The following is a 14,915-nucleotide window of genomic DNA, read 5'->3' as shown; positions in this document are numbered from 1 at the left end:
ATAACTCATAAGGCGAATCTCAGAACTTTTTTTTTTGGATCTGTAGCAAAAAAAGAATAATAATATGCAGGAATGATCCAGTTCACTAGCAGATGGCTCACTGAATTCACTCCTATGCTTGCCAAATTAACAATGCAATTCTAAATATGTACATTCAGAAATAAATTCCATTGAGTTAATAAGACTTAGTCTTTAATAAGTGTGTTTAGGATTGTATCATAAATTAACATGCTGAGGTAACTAGCAGTATACAAAATTGACATTTATTGTACGCTTGTTCAACTGACTTCTTGACATCACTTAAAATGGACATCAGCACCTTCATATTAAAGCATAGACAGTACAATTTTATTTATTTTGTGTTACTTTGTAACAGTGTCATATTTCTGTTAGGTCAAAAAAGGCAGCCTGTTAACATATAATCTTGTGATGTATCTGTTACTTAATATATTTCATCCTATTTAAGCATGAGCCTGTAACAAGACAAACTGATTGATTAACTATCAGAAAATCCTGTTTACAACTTCTAACAAAGAGAGTATCATTCAAAATAAACATTGATGATCTGTCTGACTGCAGCTATGTAATTAAACTGCCCAAAGGTTTCCATTATCTTAATCTCTGCTCTGCAACATTTATTCACAACAGCCAATACCATGGAAGTTAATACCTGATGAAATTTGAACCTTGTCCCACCCAGCCCGGGCGAGGACTACGCAAGGGGGACCCCCGGCACCTGCCAGCCACTCCTGGCCCCCCGCCGCCACCCCGAGAGCCTCCCACACCTTCCCAAGCCCCCGCGGCGGCCCCACCCCTCACCTGGGCTGACGGAGTGCCAACAGCCGCCCGAACGGCGCCTCTCAGCCACCGCGCCCGTCTCCGGGTCCGAGGAGCCTGGCCAGAGCGAGACGTCGGGGAGCAGGAGGGAGAAGCTGAGCCCAGCGCTGGGCAGAGAGGAGGAGAGCAGCCTGACCCGTGGTGGCGAGAGACGCCACACCCCAGCACGCTGCAGAAGTCTGAGACGCCCGAGGCACGCCCAGGCAGCCCAGCCCCGGCTCGCCTCTCCCGGGAGTCTGGGGCTTTGAAGGGGGGGAGGAGCCAGAGAGGGGCAGAACCCAGGAGGGGGGAGGACTGAGACGGGGGGATAAAGGGAGGGAAGGAGGTCGGGGAAGAAGCTGGCTGGTGCTTATTGAGGCTGCCTCGCGCGAGAGAGGGACAGGAGCCGCAGCACAGCCAGGAGGGGAACGGGGGCCTGCGGTGAAGTAACCTGGCTCCCACCCCTGTTTCTGAGACCTCCGGGGAATGCCCCAGAGTGCCCGGGAGGGGCGCCGGCGGCGCCGGGAGAGGTACCCAGAGCGTGACAACCCTTGTGTAACTTTACTCAAATCAACAGCATTGGGCAACTTTGTGCGTTTATATATTTGCTATTGAGATATTATAGCGGCTCTGTGGCGCAGAGTGGTGAAGCAGCAGTACTGCAGTACTGAGGTCTGAACTCTCTGCTTACGAGTTTGATTCCGATGGAAACTGGATTCAGGTAGCTGGCCCAAGGTTGACTCAGCCTTCCATCCTTCCGAGGTCGGTAAAATAAGTACCCGGCTTGCTGGGGGGAAAGTGTAAAAGACTGGGGAAGGCAATGGCAAACCACCCTGTAAAAAAGTCTGCCGTGAAAACGTTGTGAAAGCAATATCACCCCAGAGTCGGAAACGACTGGTACTTGCACAGGGGACCTTTCCTTTTTCTATTGAGATATTATGTTTTGAAATAGCAAAATCAATAATATCCTTCAAGTCTAGAAGACCACTTAAAACATTTACAGAAATAAGAGGAAATTGGATGTATGTTAAAAAATTGTAAATTACAAAAGGGGGGTTCACTGTGTTTGTTTAAGGGATAATACTACAAAACTGGCTGTTTTGACTCCAAGAATAGGTTTTTCCAAACATTAAACTCTATGATTTCAAATATGAAAAAATTCTCAGACTAATATTCTAATTAATATAATGTCATTTCTGCTTGGACTGCAAGAAGATCAAATCAGTCAGTTGTAAGGGAAATCAACCCAGACTGTTCCCTGGAAGGTCAAATGCTGAAGCTGAAGCTCAAATACTTTGGCCACCAAATGAGAAGGAAACACTCACTGGAGAAGATCCTGATGTTGGGAAAGACAGAAGGCAAAAGAAGAAGGGGACAGCAAAAGATGAGATGGCTGGACAGCATTACTGAGGTAACAAACATGAATTTGAGCAGACTTCGGAGGATGGTGGAAGACAGGAGGGCCTGGCATGACTTTGTCCATGGGGTCACAAGGAGTCTGACTCGACTGTGCAACTGAACAAACATTTCTGCTTTATATTATAATGCAAAAATTATTCAGTATCATCAGATTTATGGCTCAATGTTTACATATAAGTGGAAGACTTATTTTCTGAGTAGCAGATTGAACTAGCAGCACCCCTGAATTCTTATCAGTTATTTCAATCAATTTCTATTATCTCTGTTGTAACTGCAATTTTATAGCTTACTTTTGCCTTTTCAGGCTGTTTCCCTTACCTTCTCATATCCTCCTTTATGTGCAGGTTGATGAGTTCCTTGGGAATATGAAAAGAAAGAGTGCTCTCAGACATCTGTTCTCGAACACACATCCATTTGTTGTCAGAAGAGGGGAATCTATACAACTTACAGATCGGGTTTTTTAATACTGCAAAAGGGAAAAAATGATGTGACTGCTTAATTACAACTGCTTGGAAGTTATCACAGTGCTTTATTACTCAAGTTATTTATCTTTTCCCCCTTCCATTTAAAAAAATCAAGTATTCAAATAAATTTTACTCTACTTTTAATTTATTATTAGTATTCCAATAAATTAAGGGCAGAGTCCCAGGTTATACTACCCAAATGGAAGACAATTAAATTCTACTTAGCATAGTACATGCTGGATTTATCACTTCAGCTGCAATAAGATTAAAAGCTCAGGACTATTGGCAGAGATTCACGGGATAAAAGAACACCTAGCTCAGAAATAAACAGCAATATCTCAACAAACAGTGGATAACATTACGATAATATGCTATGAATGGTAATATTCTCCTGGGTCCACATCCAGATGAAAGTGAAGATGTGTGGTGACTGCACAGGAACATATTTAAAGAAATTGAATAAATTTTCCCTTTATACAAATACAGAATGTATCATTAGATTAACTGTATTACATTATTTAAATGAAACATTTTCTTATTGTGCTTCTGTTGTCATGCTTGCGGATAACCTGTGGGGTAAGATGTGATAGTAAGAAGCTTTGAAAGACAGTGAGTAGCTGGGCACCATTCAGTAACAGGTATGACTGCATACTGAAAGGTTTTGTTGGTTTCAAGCCAATCAGCAACTTGCTAGAAGTAGTAATTGCAATTTGGAATTGATGTGCAGCATGACCAGTCTTTCTACACAGTTCATCAATCCATTTGATGAAGGATAATGAGATTGAATGAATCAACATTGTTAGAAATAGAAAATCAATTCACCTACATATATTCCTCACAGTTGAAGCGCATTTAATTTGCAGACTAACTACAAAAAAGTACCTTTATTTATAACTTTGACTATTACTACATGGCTAAGCCTAAACTATAATTATAAATGACAGATATCAATTTGAGTCATTAGGTTTAAACTAGTTTTCATGCAACTGCGTACCTGGAACCAATATCACCATACCAAGCTTCAGCAAAGTGAACTGGCTCCGTTACAAGAGGAAGACAATAGCAACCATGAGAATTCCCCCTCACCTAACCTAAAATCAGAAGTGGTTGAGATTGGAGGAAGTAACTATTTGTGCCCTGCCCTAATACTAGTATAATCAACACAGGGAATAAAATGGCAGGAAACCATAACTGACCATTTAAGAGAAAAACCAGAAGAAGAAAAGTTCAATGTTGATTAGATGGTAAACCAGACAGAATGGTAAAGAGACAGCATAGGGGAAACAAAGAGAGAAATGCCAGAACCCAGTGCCTAGGACTATCCCTGAACTAATATCATTGGCATTATATACTGCATATATTTTTTTAAAAATGGCTATCATACATAGGACAGAAGTCTAAACAAACTTAAAACCCACCCTGGGCCCATGGTGGGAAGAGCTTAATTTGGATTCCACCAAGAATAGTTCATATATATATATATATAAAATTTGTAAAGCTTGAACAAAAACAAGGCAAGAGGTTTCAGAAAACATATGCTCTATAAAAGCAACATTTTGCAATGTATGGAATTGTTCAAGATTTCCTATTCCTTGGCTCCACAATCAACCAAAAGGGAAACTGCAACCACGAAATCGGAAGGAGATAAAGACTGAGAAGGGCAGCCATGAAAGAGCTCAAAAAGATTCTTAAGTGTAAGATGTGTTCCTGGTGACCAAGATCGAGTTAATACATGCCATGGTATTTCCCCATTAGTATTTATGGTTGTGAAAGCTGACAGGAAGAATACTGATTCATTTGAAGGTGTTGGAGGAGAGTTTTATAGATACTATGGACAAAGACATGGGTTCTAGATCAAATCAAGCTTAAACTCTCCCTAAAAATCTCAACTAAACTGAGGCTATGATACTTTAGTCACATAATGAGAAAGAAAATAATGCTAGGAAAAGTAGAAAGCTGCAGGAAAACAGGAAGACCCAACATGAAATGGATTGACTCAGTCAAGGAAGCCATGGTCCTCAACTTTTGGCAAGGCTGTTAATAACAGGACGTTTTGAAGAATGTTATTTTAGAAAGTCTCCATAAGTTGCAAGTGACTTGACAGTAGTTAACACACATGCACAAACATACACCATGGGAAGTTTTACAAGAGCCCTGAATCAGACTAAAGGTAGCTGAGTCATAGTTTTCTGTTGTTCTTGCAGATTAGTGGCAAGCAGCTGCCATGCTTTGTACTCATTTCCCCCAAAGTATCTCCACACAATCTACAATACTTTCTCCCAAAGTATCTACAATGACACTAATCAGTTCTTTTTTTGTTCTCTGACTCATGTTCTGTATTGTACTAATTGTCAGCAAGTTGTAGTCCTATAAAATCTATCTTGGAACATCTTTTCAATCAGGACACTTAGAGCAGTACAGTTCCAATGAATGAATTACATCTAATTTTTAAAGACACAGCTGTTTTTGAAAGGGCATCAACAAGTGCATGCGGCAACGTATATTGCTACTTAACTCCTGTGGGACATTATATCTCGTTTCTGCAATGCATCTAAACACATTGATTAATGAAGCAAAGGGAACACAGAAACTGAAAATTAAATTAGCTACTGCTTCAGAACTTGCTGACAGTGAACAGGTAACTACTGTACAAGGGTTAAAATGCATTCTTTCAGTACCCTGTAAAGTGTGTTTGACCAGAGTCAACAGTGGAGGCAGAGAGACAAGGCATACAAACCATGGGAAGCAAGGTTTCTATCTAACCACTTTTAACTGTGTGAAAGTGTTGTCTGTCTTTAGCTTCAGTGTGCTTGCTTTATGTGATAAGTCTGTATAGAATAAGGTAACCAGGAACTACTATGATCTGCATCAATGTCTGGGTTTACTGTCTCTATTACATGTATCTGATAGAGCTTCCTAGTGTGGAATAACAGTAACAACAGTCTTCTGAGCAGAAAAGGGGCAAAATGCAGAGGGCCTTCATTTCCTTTAATATGGCCACAGAAGTTCCTGGAAACTTCTCTCTCTTTTGGGAAAAAAAAATCACATTTTCATAAAACACTTGTGGAGAAGAGAAATTATTTTAATGTTAAGGTTCCAAATTGATATATGAATAGCAATAAACCTCAAATCTCTTGAGATAAAAATGGAATAGTGATGAACATCTATCAATTAGCCATTCATTCTTCATTCCTACTCATTCAAAGTGCTTCATAATTCACTTGGGAATGAAGCTCCATATATTAAGAAGAAGATTCAAGCTGAATGCCAATAGCTTTCTAACTTTAGGGATTTTATCATTCACAGGAGAAATCCCCCCTGTTCTTTTTCTAGCACTGCAAGGGTACAATAAACAAACTCAAGGTATTGAAATACAGAGTACAAATATAATACAGTGTGAACGAGAGCAAGCATGTGCATATCCTTTTAAAAATCTATGCCTGACAATATGAATATACTGTATAGGCAAAGCACAACCAGTGAGAAATGGTAGTATCTTATCATCCAGATAAAGCACAAATTACATAAGGCATCTGCACTGCTATAACAGATCTTAATTTCTCAAATATTGTCAAAATTAATACACTTCCAAGTTGAACAATGACTAAGTAAATGACAGCTAAGTAATATAACACACATTGGTTACCAAAGGGTCGAACCAGATGATATAATTTCCTGAAGTTCACCACAGGGATGTTATCAGCTCTTGAAAATGATGTGTCCGGAGGGGACAGAAGTCTTTCATCCCTGGTGGTATGGCTGCCACAAGGACTGGGGCCCCATAGCATTTTGAAAAGTTTAAAAAACAGCTTTAAAATGGTGAACTTCGGGACATGGTATAGTCTAGTTTGGCCATTCTGGTCACTCTTTAAGCTAGATAGATTCTTCTTAGAAATCATAACAGCATGGTGCTGGCTCTTTAATAACTGCTATCATTGCAGATATAGAACACCTACCTGCATTTAATAAAGGCAAATTGTCTTTACTACTGTTGTTTTCAGGGGATGTACACTCATAAACCAAGGCATGCTGTAAAACAAAAGTTAAAACGTTTTGAAGGGAGATTCACCATATAAAACTTAACAGAATAATAAAAGAGGTTATAACATGTACTTTGAGTGTATATTGGTATATAAAACTTTCCTTGATTTCTTCAGCATATCACATTAATCAGTTTCATCAGTAAGTGATCATACATGTTTTGTTATATTAAATAAGAAATACAGGAGTGTAGGGAACTTTTCATGCAATATCTAGTTTATAGCTATTGCAAACTATTTTCTGAACTGATATTACCCATCTGCCTCACACAGAAAGAATCAGAGCAGGCCTGGGTAGCTGATGATGGCCCAATGACTCCATTGCCTGAAAGCACCAAGATACAGATTCCAATTCTGTCATGTCTCCTTCTCTCAAAGGTTTGCCAGCTGAATGCTGCTAACTGGTAGGAGACTGGGGGTGGGAAATAACAAATGCAGCACTGCACTATGGTTTTACTATAGAGTTTTGTGTGAATCCTAGAGGATAGCCTGATGTGGTGATATCACTTCCAGGTTCATGCCAGAATCACTTTACAGCATCTGCACAACAGCTGTTCTTCCCCAAATTTGGTCCTATTGCTCCACTGAGCAGTAGAGGGAGAGGTGGGGCCAGGGTGGGAGTTCTCTCACTATAGCAGTAGACCTGATCACCCTGTCCTTTCATTAATTGGGATATGAAAAGGATGGGCGGCTGAGCAGGTTTGTCAGCTGAATGCCCTTGCCCTTAAGTGGCAATCGTTTCTTGATCCTCATTCAGGGCAGGCAGTGACCAGGAAGAAGAACAGTGGTATCATCAAGAGCCCAGAAGAGGTGCACAGGTTGCAAGAAGTTGTCCCACACAAGGTGTGTGAGGGGAGCCAGAAATCAGCCCTGATTCGAAGCAGTTAAAGCAGAGCCTTCTAGAGGGAAAAACAGCAACACAGGGCTGTAATTGAACTGTAAAAACACTGGTATTTTGTTTGTTTACAATAATTTTTTAAAGAAGAGGCTAATTTCCATTCCATACCTCATTTTATTCAAAGAAAAAAATCATATATTGAAATGTCCTTGACACAAACATGTAGTTCAGCTTATGTAGCTAACATATATCCTGTACATCAACATGCTGTGTTTAATACTGTGATCAGGACCCAGATCTACATGTTTTTTTTTTGGGGGGGGCAAAATTAAAAAATGACACGTCCTTATGAGCCCATAGAATACAGTGAACTCCATACCCAATTTGACACCCTCCCCTGCGCCCAGGGCAAGTACCCCCTCTGCCCTCCCCCCCCCCCGATCCAACCCTGACTGTGATTACCCTTAACAAACTACCTGAATCTTAATCTGTACACTTAAAAGTGCAACACTTCTCTCTATTTAGAAATCTCAGATTCTGTTGTTTCAAACCAGGAATACTAAGAGAATGGGAGCAAATAATTTATATGTGAGTTTCTCAGTGAAAGAGACTGAATGCTTCTCTGTAATGTTCTTACGATACAATCAATCATAGACATTTCTTTAAAAAATCAGGTAACATGTTTTATTTCTCCCACACACATGACATCTTCCTTCATTCCTGTTCAAATAATGAACAGCCTGTTATTTTCTCTGCTTTCTTTAAACCCAAAGAAAACCTATCTTTCTTGCAGTGTTGTTGGGATAACCTTTTTCACATGTCCGGAAGGCAAGCTATTCTTTCTGTTAAACTGAATGACCCTCTCCTCCCTTCTTCTGCATTTTCATTACAAACTTTTATGGTATCCACACTGACACCAACAAAACTCTGTTTTCTTTTAATGGGAGGGGGCAAGGCAATTTTGTAAAGCTATTAATACATTAAGACAATACAAGGGGCAAGTGTTTTTTCTCTGCTCTCTTAATTAGTATGTGAAAAGTTCCTGAAGTGCTCTCCTCTCCTTCCCCCAAGCAGTAGGAGACCAATTAGTCTGTTCTATGTAGATGACCACAATGGGATACCCAGTATCTTTCAGTAATTAGGATGACCACAGGAATCAAGTATTGTGTTGCTCTGGAGCAGCACTATGCAAATGCATAGATTTTTTTTTAATTGCGTATATTAAAATATATTATTCTTGAGCAGAGCTATGCATGAACTCACTTTTTTTTAAAGGGCAACTGCAAGACAATCTGGTGTGAAAGAAAAATCATGACTAATGGATAAAAAACTGATTACCTGCCATGTGGAACTGCTGTTGCAAATCTGAACAGAGCAACTTATCAATGTGACCACCATGGGGAAAAAAACCCCTTATGCAAAATCAGTTCATGATCCTTTCTCCAGTTTTACATATCATAAAATGCAACCACTGGGCAGGGTGTAGAAATACCATTTTGAAAAAACGGAATATGTACCAAGTAATTGAGGAGGCCTACTGTACAGAGTTTCCTTAATACTTCAGGGCTGCGATCACATATGCTATTAATGCACTTTCAATCCACTTCCAATGCACTTTCCAACTGGATTTTGCCAGTTCACACAGTAAAATCCAGTTGGAAAGTGGATTGAAAGTGGACTGAAAGTGCATTATTTTAGTGTATGTGATTGCAGACCTAGTTTGTCTGTTTCAGTGCCACAAATGTAAAGTGTGCTGTTGATAGTGTTCCAAATCTTCAGGTGGGGACAGGGGATCCCCTGGTTTGGAGGCCCTCCCCCTGCTTCTGGGTCATCAGAAAGCAGGGGAGGAGGGAAATGTCTGCTGGGCACTCCATTATACCCTATGGAGTCCGATTCGCACAGGGTATGATGATGAATTGATCTGCGAGTATCTGGAGCTCTGAGAGGGCTGTCTTTTTGGGTAGAGGCATCAAATTTTCCGAATAGCATCCAATTACTCTTTTCAAAACACCCTGCAAGTTTCAAAAGGATTGGACCAGGAGGTCCAATTCTATGAGCCCCAAAATAAGGTGCCCCTATCCTTCATTATTTCTTATGGAGGGAAGGCATTTACAGTAAAAGGTGTGCAGTCCCTTTAAATGTGATGGCCAGAACTCCCTTTGGAGTTCAATTATGCTTGCCACACCCTTGCGCCTGGCTGCATCCCCAAAGTCTCCTGGGTCAATCCCCGAACTTCCCAGATATTTCTTGAATTGAACTTGGCAACTCTAGCTGTTGAGTCACAACCAACTCACAGTGACCCAAGGCAACATATGAGCCTCTTCCTTGGTGGTCTCCTATCTAGGTACTGACCTTGCTTAGCTTCCAAGCTCTGATAATATCAGGCTAGTCCAGGCTATTAGAGCTCCTACTTCAGTTCTGTACTCCTTTCTTTCCCCCCGCCCTCTTACAACACAGCTATTTCACACTGAAATCTGTACATCTGAACTTTAAAGGAACATGCAATTTCAGATGAATGTGTATCAGTTAGATGCTAATCTACATACCTTCCTTTGAAAACTGATATTCAAAATTCTTTTTCTAAATTTAGTATGACTTGAAGAGAGGGACACATATGCAATTCTGAAGAAATTACACTTGATGGTAAAATTAATACCTTATTTCTGGCAAAACACAAATTAAAATGCAATATAATTATGTTTTGTCCCTGGATATTTTTTCGTTTAGAGAGTTGAGCATGCATGTTGCGCTTTATACTACAGAGGGCTAATTCTTATTTTTAAAATGCAAACTTAGATCCCACAGTCACTGTAGTAATATAGGCATCTAGCATTTCTGATCATCCTAATTTAATTTGTGCACTGAGCCAGGTTCCTACCTTTTGTCCCTGCGCATCTGCTGCATTGTGATCTGACTCCCCATCCTCTGTCTCTCCCATCTTCACAAGGCTGACGTCTATAGTGCCAACTGTCTTTCCACCATCAGAGCTTCTGAAAAAAATTCAGAGGGATTAAGGTGGAATGTTATTTGCTATTTGTGGCTGTGTTTTGAATTAAATCTGTGCCCTTCAGACTTAATACTGCCACAGGACAAAATACTTATTCGCAAATACTGCTTCAAATTAAGAGAACTATGATCACCAAATTCCCCAACAACAGATAAGAAGGTTTTGTCATCCCCATCCTATTCCTTGCTTTACTGTAGGTGACATCAGAGTAGCACAACATTACCTGTGGGTGGGTTTAGAGAGCATTTGCACAAATTTCATTAATGAATATACCATATATTCAAGGGTCTGGATGCTTTTAGAAAGTCTACATTTAGAAATATGCTTTCTAAAATTGCACTCTCTCAAAAAGTTATTGCTCATCATTATCAACTGTGAGCTGCATAAAGATGCAGTTTATTTGCACCCTTCCCTTTTGTTCTACAAGGGTGCAGCTAACATCCACCACTGAAACAGCTATCATTATAATTTCTTGGCTAATAAGTCTCTTAACTGTAAATTCAACAATTCAGAAGTAATGCATTCATTTAACCCCCCCCCCCCCCTATAATGTAACTCTGAATAACAAAAACAGATGTTGTCTTAAACTTAGCACAGACAGCAGGCAGTCTGCAGAGCTGTTCCCTGCAGTGAAAGCTCCTTGTCTAAAATGGCTCACAGTATAGAGGGCACCACACTGCAGAAGTCTGAAAACAGGAATATATATCAACTGTAGAAACGTGTATTCATGTGAATGCAAAACTCCATGCTCAAGTCTCTCTATTAGAAATCAGTATATTAGTTCAATTTAGGCTTCCCAAATCCCCCGCCTGGGCGGGCGACCCCCGTTTTGGAGCCTCCTTCCCCCGCTCGCCAAAAATCCGGAAAGCGGGCGGGAGGGGGAGGGAGAATGGCGGCCCTTCGCACCCAGCCCCGATCCCAGCAGCTTCTCCTCACCCCTTCCCTTCCCACCAATCCCCGATGCTTCTCCTCGTCTCTTCCTTTCCCACCCCGGATTGCAGCAGCTTCTCCTTGCCCTTCCCTTTCCACCCAGCCCTGATTGCAGCAGCCATTCTTCTGTTTTCCCAGGCTGCTTCCTGCCCCCAGTCAGCTGGCTGGTGGGGGGGAAGACCCGCCCCACCCGCAAAGGACCATGTGCCTTTGCACCTCCGGAGGCTTGATTGAAAGGCTTCAATTTGGGATGGTGTGTCTGTGTTGCTGTGAAGAAGCTGGCAGCAACTCGTGAGTAGAGAGGCCAATCCCCTGCATCAGATTTGCCAGAAACAGGGGGGGGGGGGAAGCGGGGAGGAGAAGGCTTCATTATTCCCTATGTGGAGATGGATTCTCATAGGGTATAATGGGGAATTGATCTGGAGGTTTCAGGGACACTGGGGGAGCTGTTTTTTGAAGTAGAGGCACAAAAATTTTAATATAGTACCTAGTGCCTCTCCTCAAAGTATCCCCCAAGTTTCAAAACGATTGGACCAGGGGGTCCAATTCTATGAGCCCCAAAAGAAGGTGCCCCTATCCATTTCCTATGGAAGGAAGACATTTAAATGTGATGGCCAGAACTCTCTTGGAGCTCAATTATGCTTGTCACACCCTTGTTCCTGGCTCCGCCCCCAATGTCTCCTGGCTCCACCCCCAAAGTCCCCAGATATTTCTTGAATATGACTTGGCAACCCTAGTTCAATTTATACCCTGCCCTCCCCGCCAAGGCACGCTTAGGGCAGCTTACAAGAGCCAAACTGGCATAACCATAAAAGAATTTAAAACAGTAAAACTGTCATAAAATGCTATATATGCAATGGTGGATGCAGCAGTCCATGATCTCCATATACAGATAGAAGATCCAGTCAATACTAGATGGATATCTGAAGTTTAGGCTCCCTGGTACACAGTGCACCAAGCGCAGGCAGCCATTTTTGGATTGGTGGGAGTGGCTTCTTAACTGAAGGTCTGGTGGAAGAGCTCCATCTTTCAAGCCCTGCGGGACTGTAAGAGATCCCACAGGGCTCTGATATCTTCAGGGAGTTCATTCCACCAGCACAGAGCCACAACCGAAAAGGCTGTAGCCCTAGTTGTAACCAGATTGACATCTTTGTAGCTGGGGAGCACAAGGAGATTTTGAGATCCTGACCACAGTACACTCTGGGGAACATATGGGGAAAGGTAGTCTTGTTGGTATGCGGGCACAATCTGCCAAAGGGGCAAAGAATCCTGCAAAGCCATCTGAAGCTGAATAGGGTCAATTTGACTCTGTGGGCAAGCTAAAATATGCTTGCCACCTAAACAGGGTTGGGGTGGGACATTCACATGACCCTTCCAAGAATGGTGGTCTGACTATAGTACTGCATTAGCAGTAATCTGGTCCACCATAACCCCCGCTGCAAAAATCAAACCTAGCATGTGCCCAGCCCAGTGATTGGGGACCGTTATATATTGGAAGACTCCTAGCATCGCCATGGATAACACTAGGCCCACTGCCTGTGTGGAGGTTGCATCATCAGCATGGATGTTAAAATCACCCAAGACTAAGAGTCTGGGATGTTCCATTGTAGAGCCTGATACAACCTCCACCAGGGATGGCAGGGCACTGGCCGGTGCATGGTACATCAGCTGGTACATCAGCAGATGGTACATCAGCTGGATAGCCAAACTCTCCCTTGCCTCCCACATCAGGCCTGCACATTCTATGCCAATGAACTCCCAGTAGCAGAAACGCCCTGAAGGAGTAAGCCTCCAGAATGAACAGAGCCACCTTCCCCCACCCTCTAGTCAGCAATTAGTTAAGGACCAAGAACCCAGGGGGAGCCAACTGGAAAAGAGCTACTGTTTCCCCATCTCACACCCAGGTCTTGGTCATGCAAGCAAGGTCCACATCTGACTTCAGATTTCCATCTCCTCCACCTTCCCAGCAGCCTCTACCTAGGAAAAGTTCATACTTTCTCCACAGTGTGGAACAAAGCGGCTCACATTATTCTCCTCTCCCGCTTTTGATCTGTACAACAACCCTGTGAGGTAGCTTAGACTGAAAGTCTGTGGCTGGTCTGAAATCACAGTGTAGACCAAAGCAGGAGGGAAGTGACCTCAGCAGAGCATAATGGCATAGAATTTATCCTGTAAAGCAGCCGTTTTCTTCAGGGGACCTGATCACTGCTATCTGGAGAGAAGTTGTAATTCTGAGTGATCTCCAGACCCTACCTGAAGACTAGCAACAATGGTTCCCCAGGAGGGAATGGCTGGTTTGGAGGGTGGAGTCTATGACATTGTACCTGAGGACTCACCTCTCCTTCAAACCTCACCATTTCCAGGCTCCACCCTTCAAATCTCCAGGAATTTTCCAAACTGGAGTTGACAACCCTATCTGCTACCCTGCAGTAGTAGCAAGCAGCCAGGACTAGGGTAGCCAACCTTCAGGTGGAGCCTGAAGATCTCCTGGAATCACAACTGAACTCCAGACAACAGAACTCTCTCCCCTCTGGAGAAAATAACTGCTTTGGAGGGTGGACTCTATGACATTCCATTCAGCTGAGACCTCTACCTTTACTGACAGAAGCAACCTTGGTTGCCTAGCTACAGCCTCTGGCTAGCAGCTTCTCCAGTGGCCCAGTCGTCATCTGTCCTGGCACATGGCTGCAGGGACGGATCAAGGCGGGGGCAGAGGAGGCACTTTGCTCCGGGCATTGCAAGGAGAGGGATGCCACTGGTGTCTCCTACCCACACACATGCCACTGCCCACAGTGCCGCTTCTCACCTCTGCCTCACTCTCATTGCCACCACTAGCTTCTCTGCCACTCTCCTCTGTCTTGCCACCTACCAGGAGTGCTGTGGGTGGGTGGGTGGCAGTGAAGGGGCTGAGCAGCAGAGTGTGGTGAAATCCAAGGCCAGAAGGGGCTGCTGCAGGGTGGCAGTGAGCAGGCTGTGCAGCTCCCTTGTGATTCCCTGGTGGTGGTGGTGGTGGCGGGCACGCCCTCCCCACGTGCGCCTCCATGCTTGCCCTCACCACTGCCATCCAGGCAGCAGGAAGCCAATGCTGCCCTCAATGTTGCCCAGCCCAACCATCCGGAGGGGGGGGATGTGAGTGGGGTGTGTGGTGGAAAAGCAATGGAAGGTAGGCTCCTCTGTGTGGGATGATGCCACTGCACTTGCTCTCACCACTCACCTAAATAGTTAGCCACTCTAATTTTCTTCAACCTCTTTGAGCATTCCCTCTTTTTTAGCAGGGAGAGGGGGAACCCACTAGAAGTTACCCTTTCTCCCATCTCTTTCCAAGATGATCACATCTTTAAAACTTTTCATTTTTCATGAAGGGGGGGGGGAATGGAGAATTTTTTTTTTTTAATTTATGT

General features: G+C 42.9%; 1 protein-coding gene across 7 annotated transcripts in view; it reads right to left on the bottom strand.

Annotated features, from left to right (window-relative positions):
- Positions 1–14,915, bottom strand: part of INPP4B (inositol polyphosphate-4-phosphatase type II B) — a 394,186-nt gene that overhangs the window by 174,614 nt on the left and 204,657 nt on the right. For 5 of the 7 annotated variants that reach the window (XM_060246716.1, XM_060246717.1, XM_060246715.1 and 2 more), the window contains 3 exons: positions 10,456–10,567; positions 6,656–6,728; positions 2,554–2,701 (listed from right to left, as the gene is read on the bottom strand). In XM_060246716.1, coding sequence (XP_060102699.1) covers positions 2,554–2,701; positions 6,656–6,728; positions 10,456–10,567 — 333 coding nt within the window. The remainder of the gene's footprint in view (positions 1–2,553; positions 2,702–6,655; positions 6,729–10,455; positions 10,568–14,915) is intronic. The other 2 variants (XM_060246713.1, XM_060246712.1) reach the window with 1 other exon arrangement.

The sequence above is a fragment of the Heteronotia binoei genome, chromosome 9 (genome assembly GCF_032191835.1).
Source record: "Heteronotia binoei isolate CCM8104 ecotype False Entrance Well chromosome 9, APGP_CSIRO_Hbin_v1, whole genome shotgun sequence".
Taxonomy (NCBI): Eukaryota; Metazoa; Chordata; class Lepidosauria; order Squamata; family Gekkonidae; genus Heteronotia; species Heteronotia binoei.
This window is presented reverse-complemented; position numbering and strand designations above follow the sequence as displayed.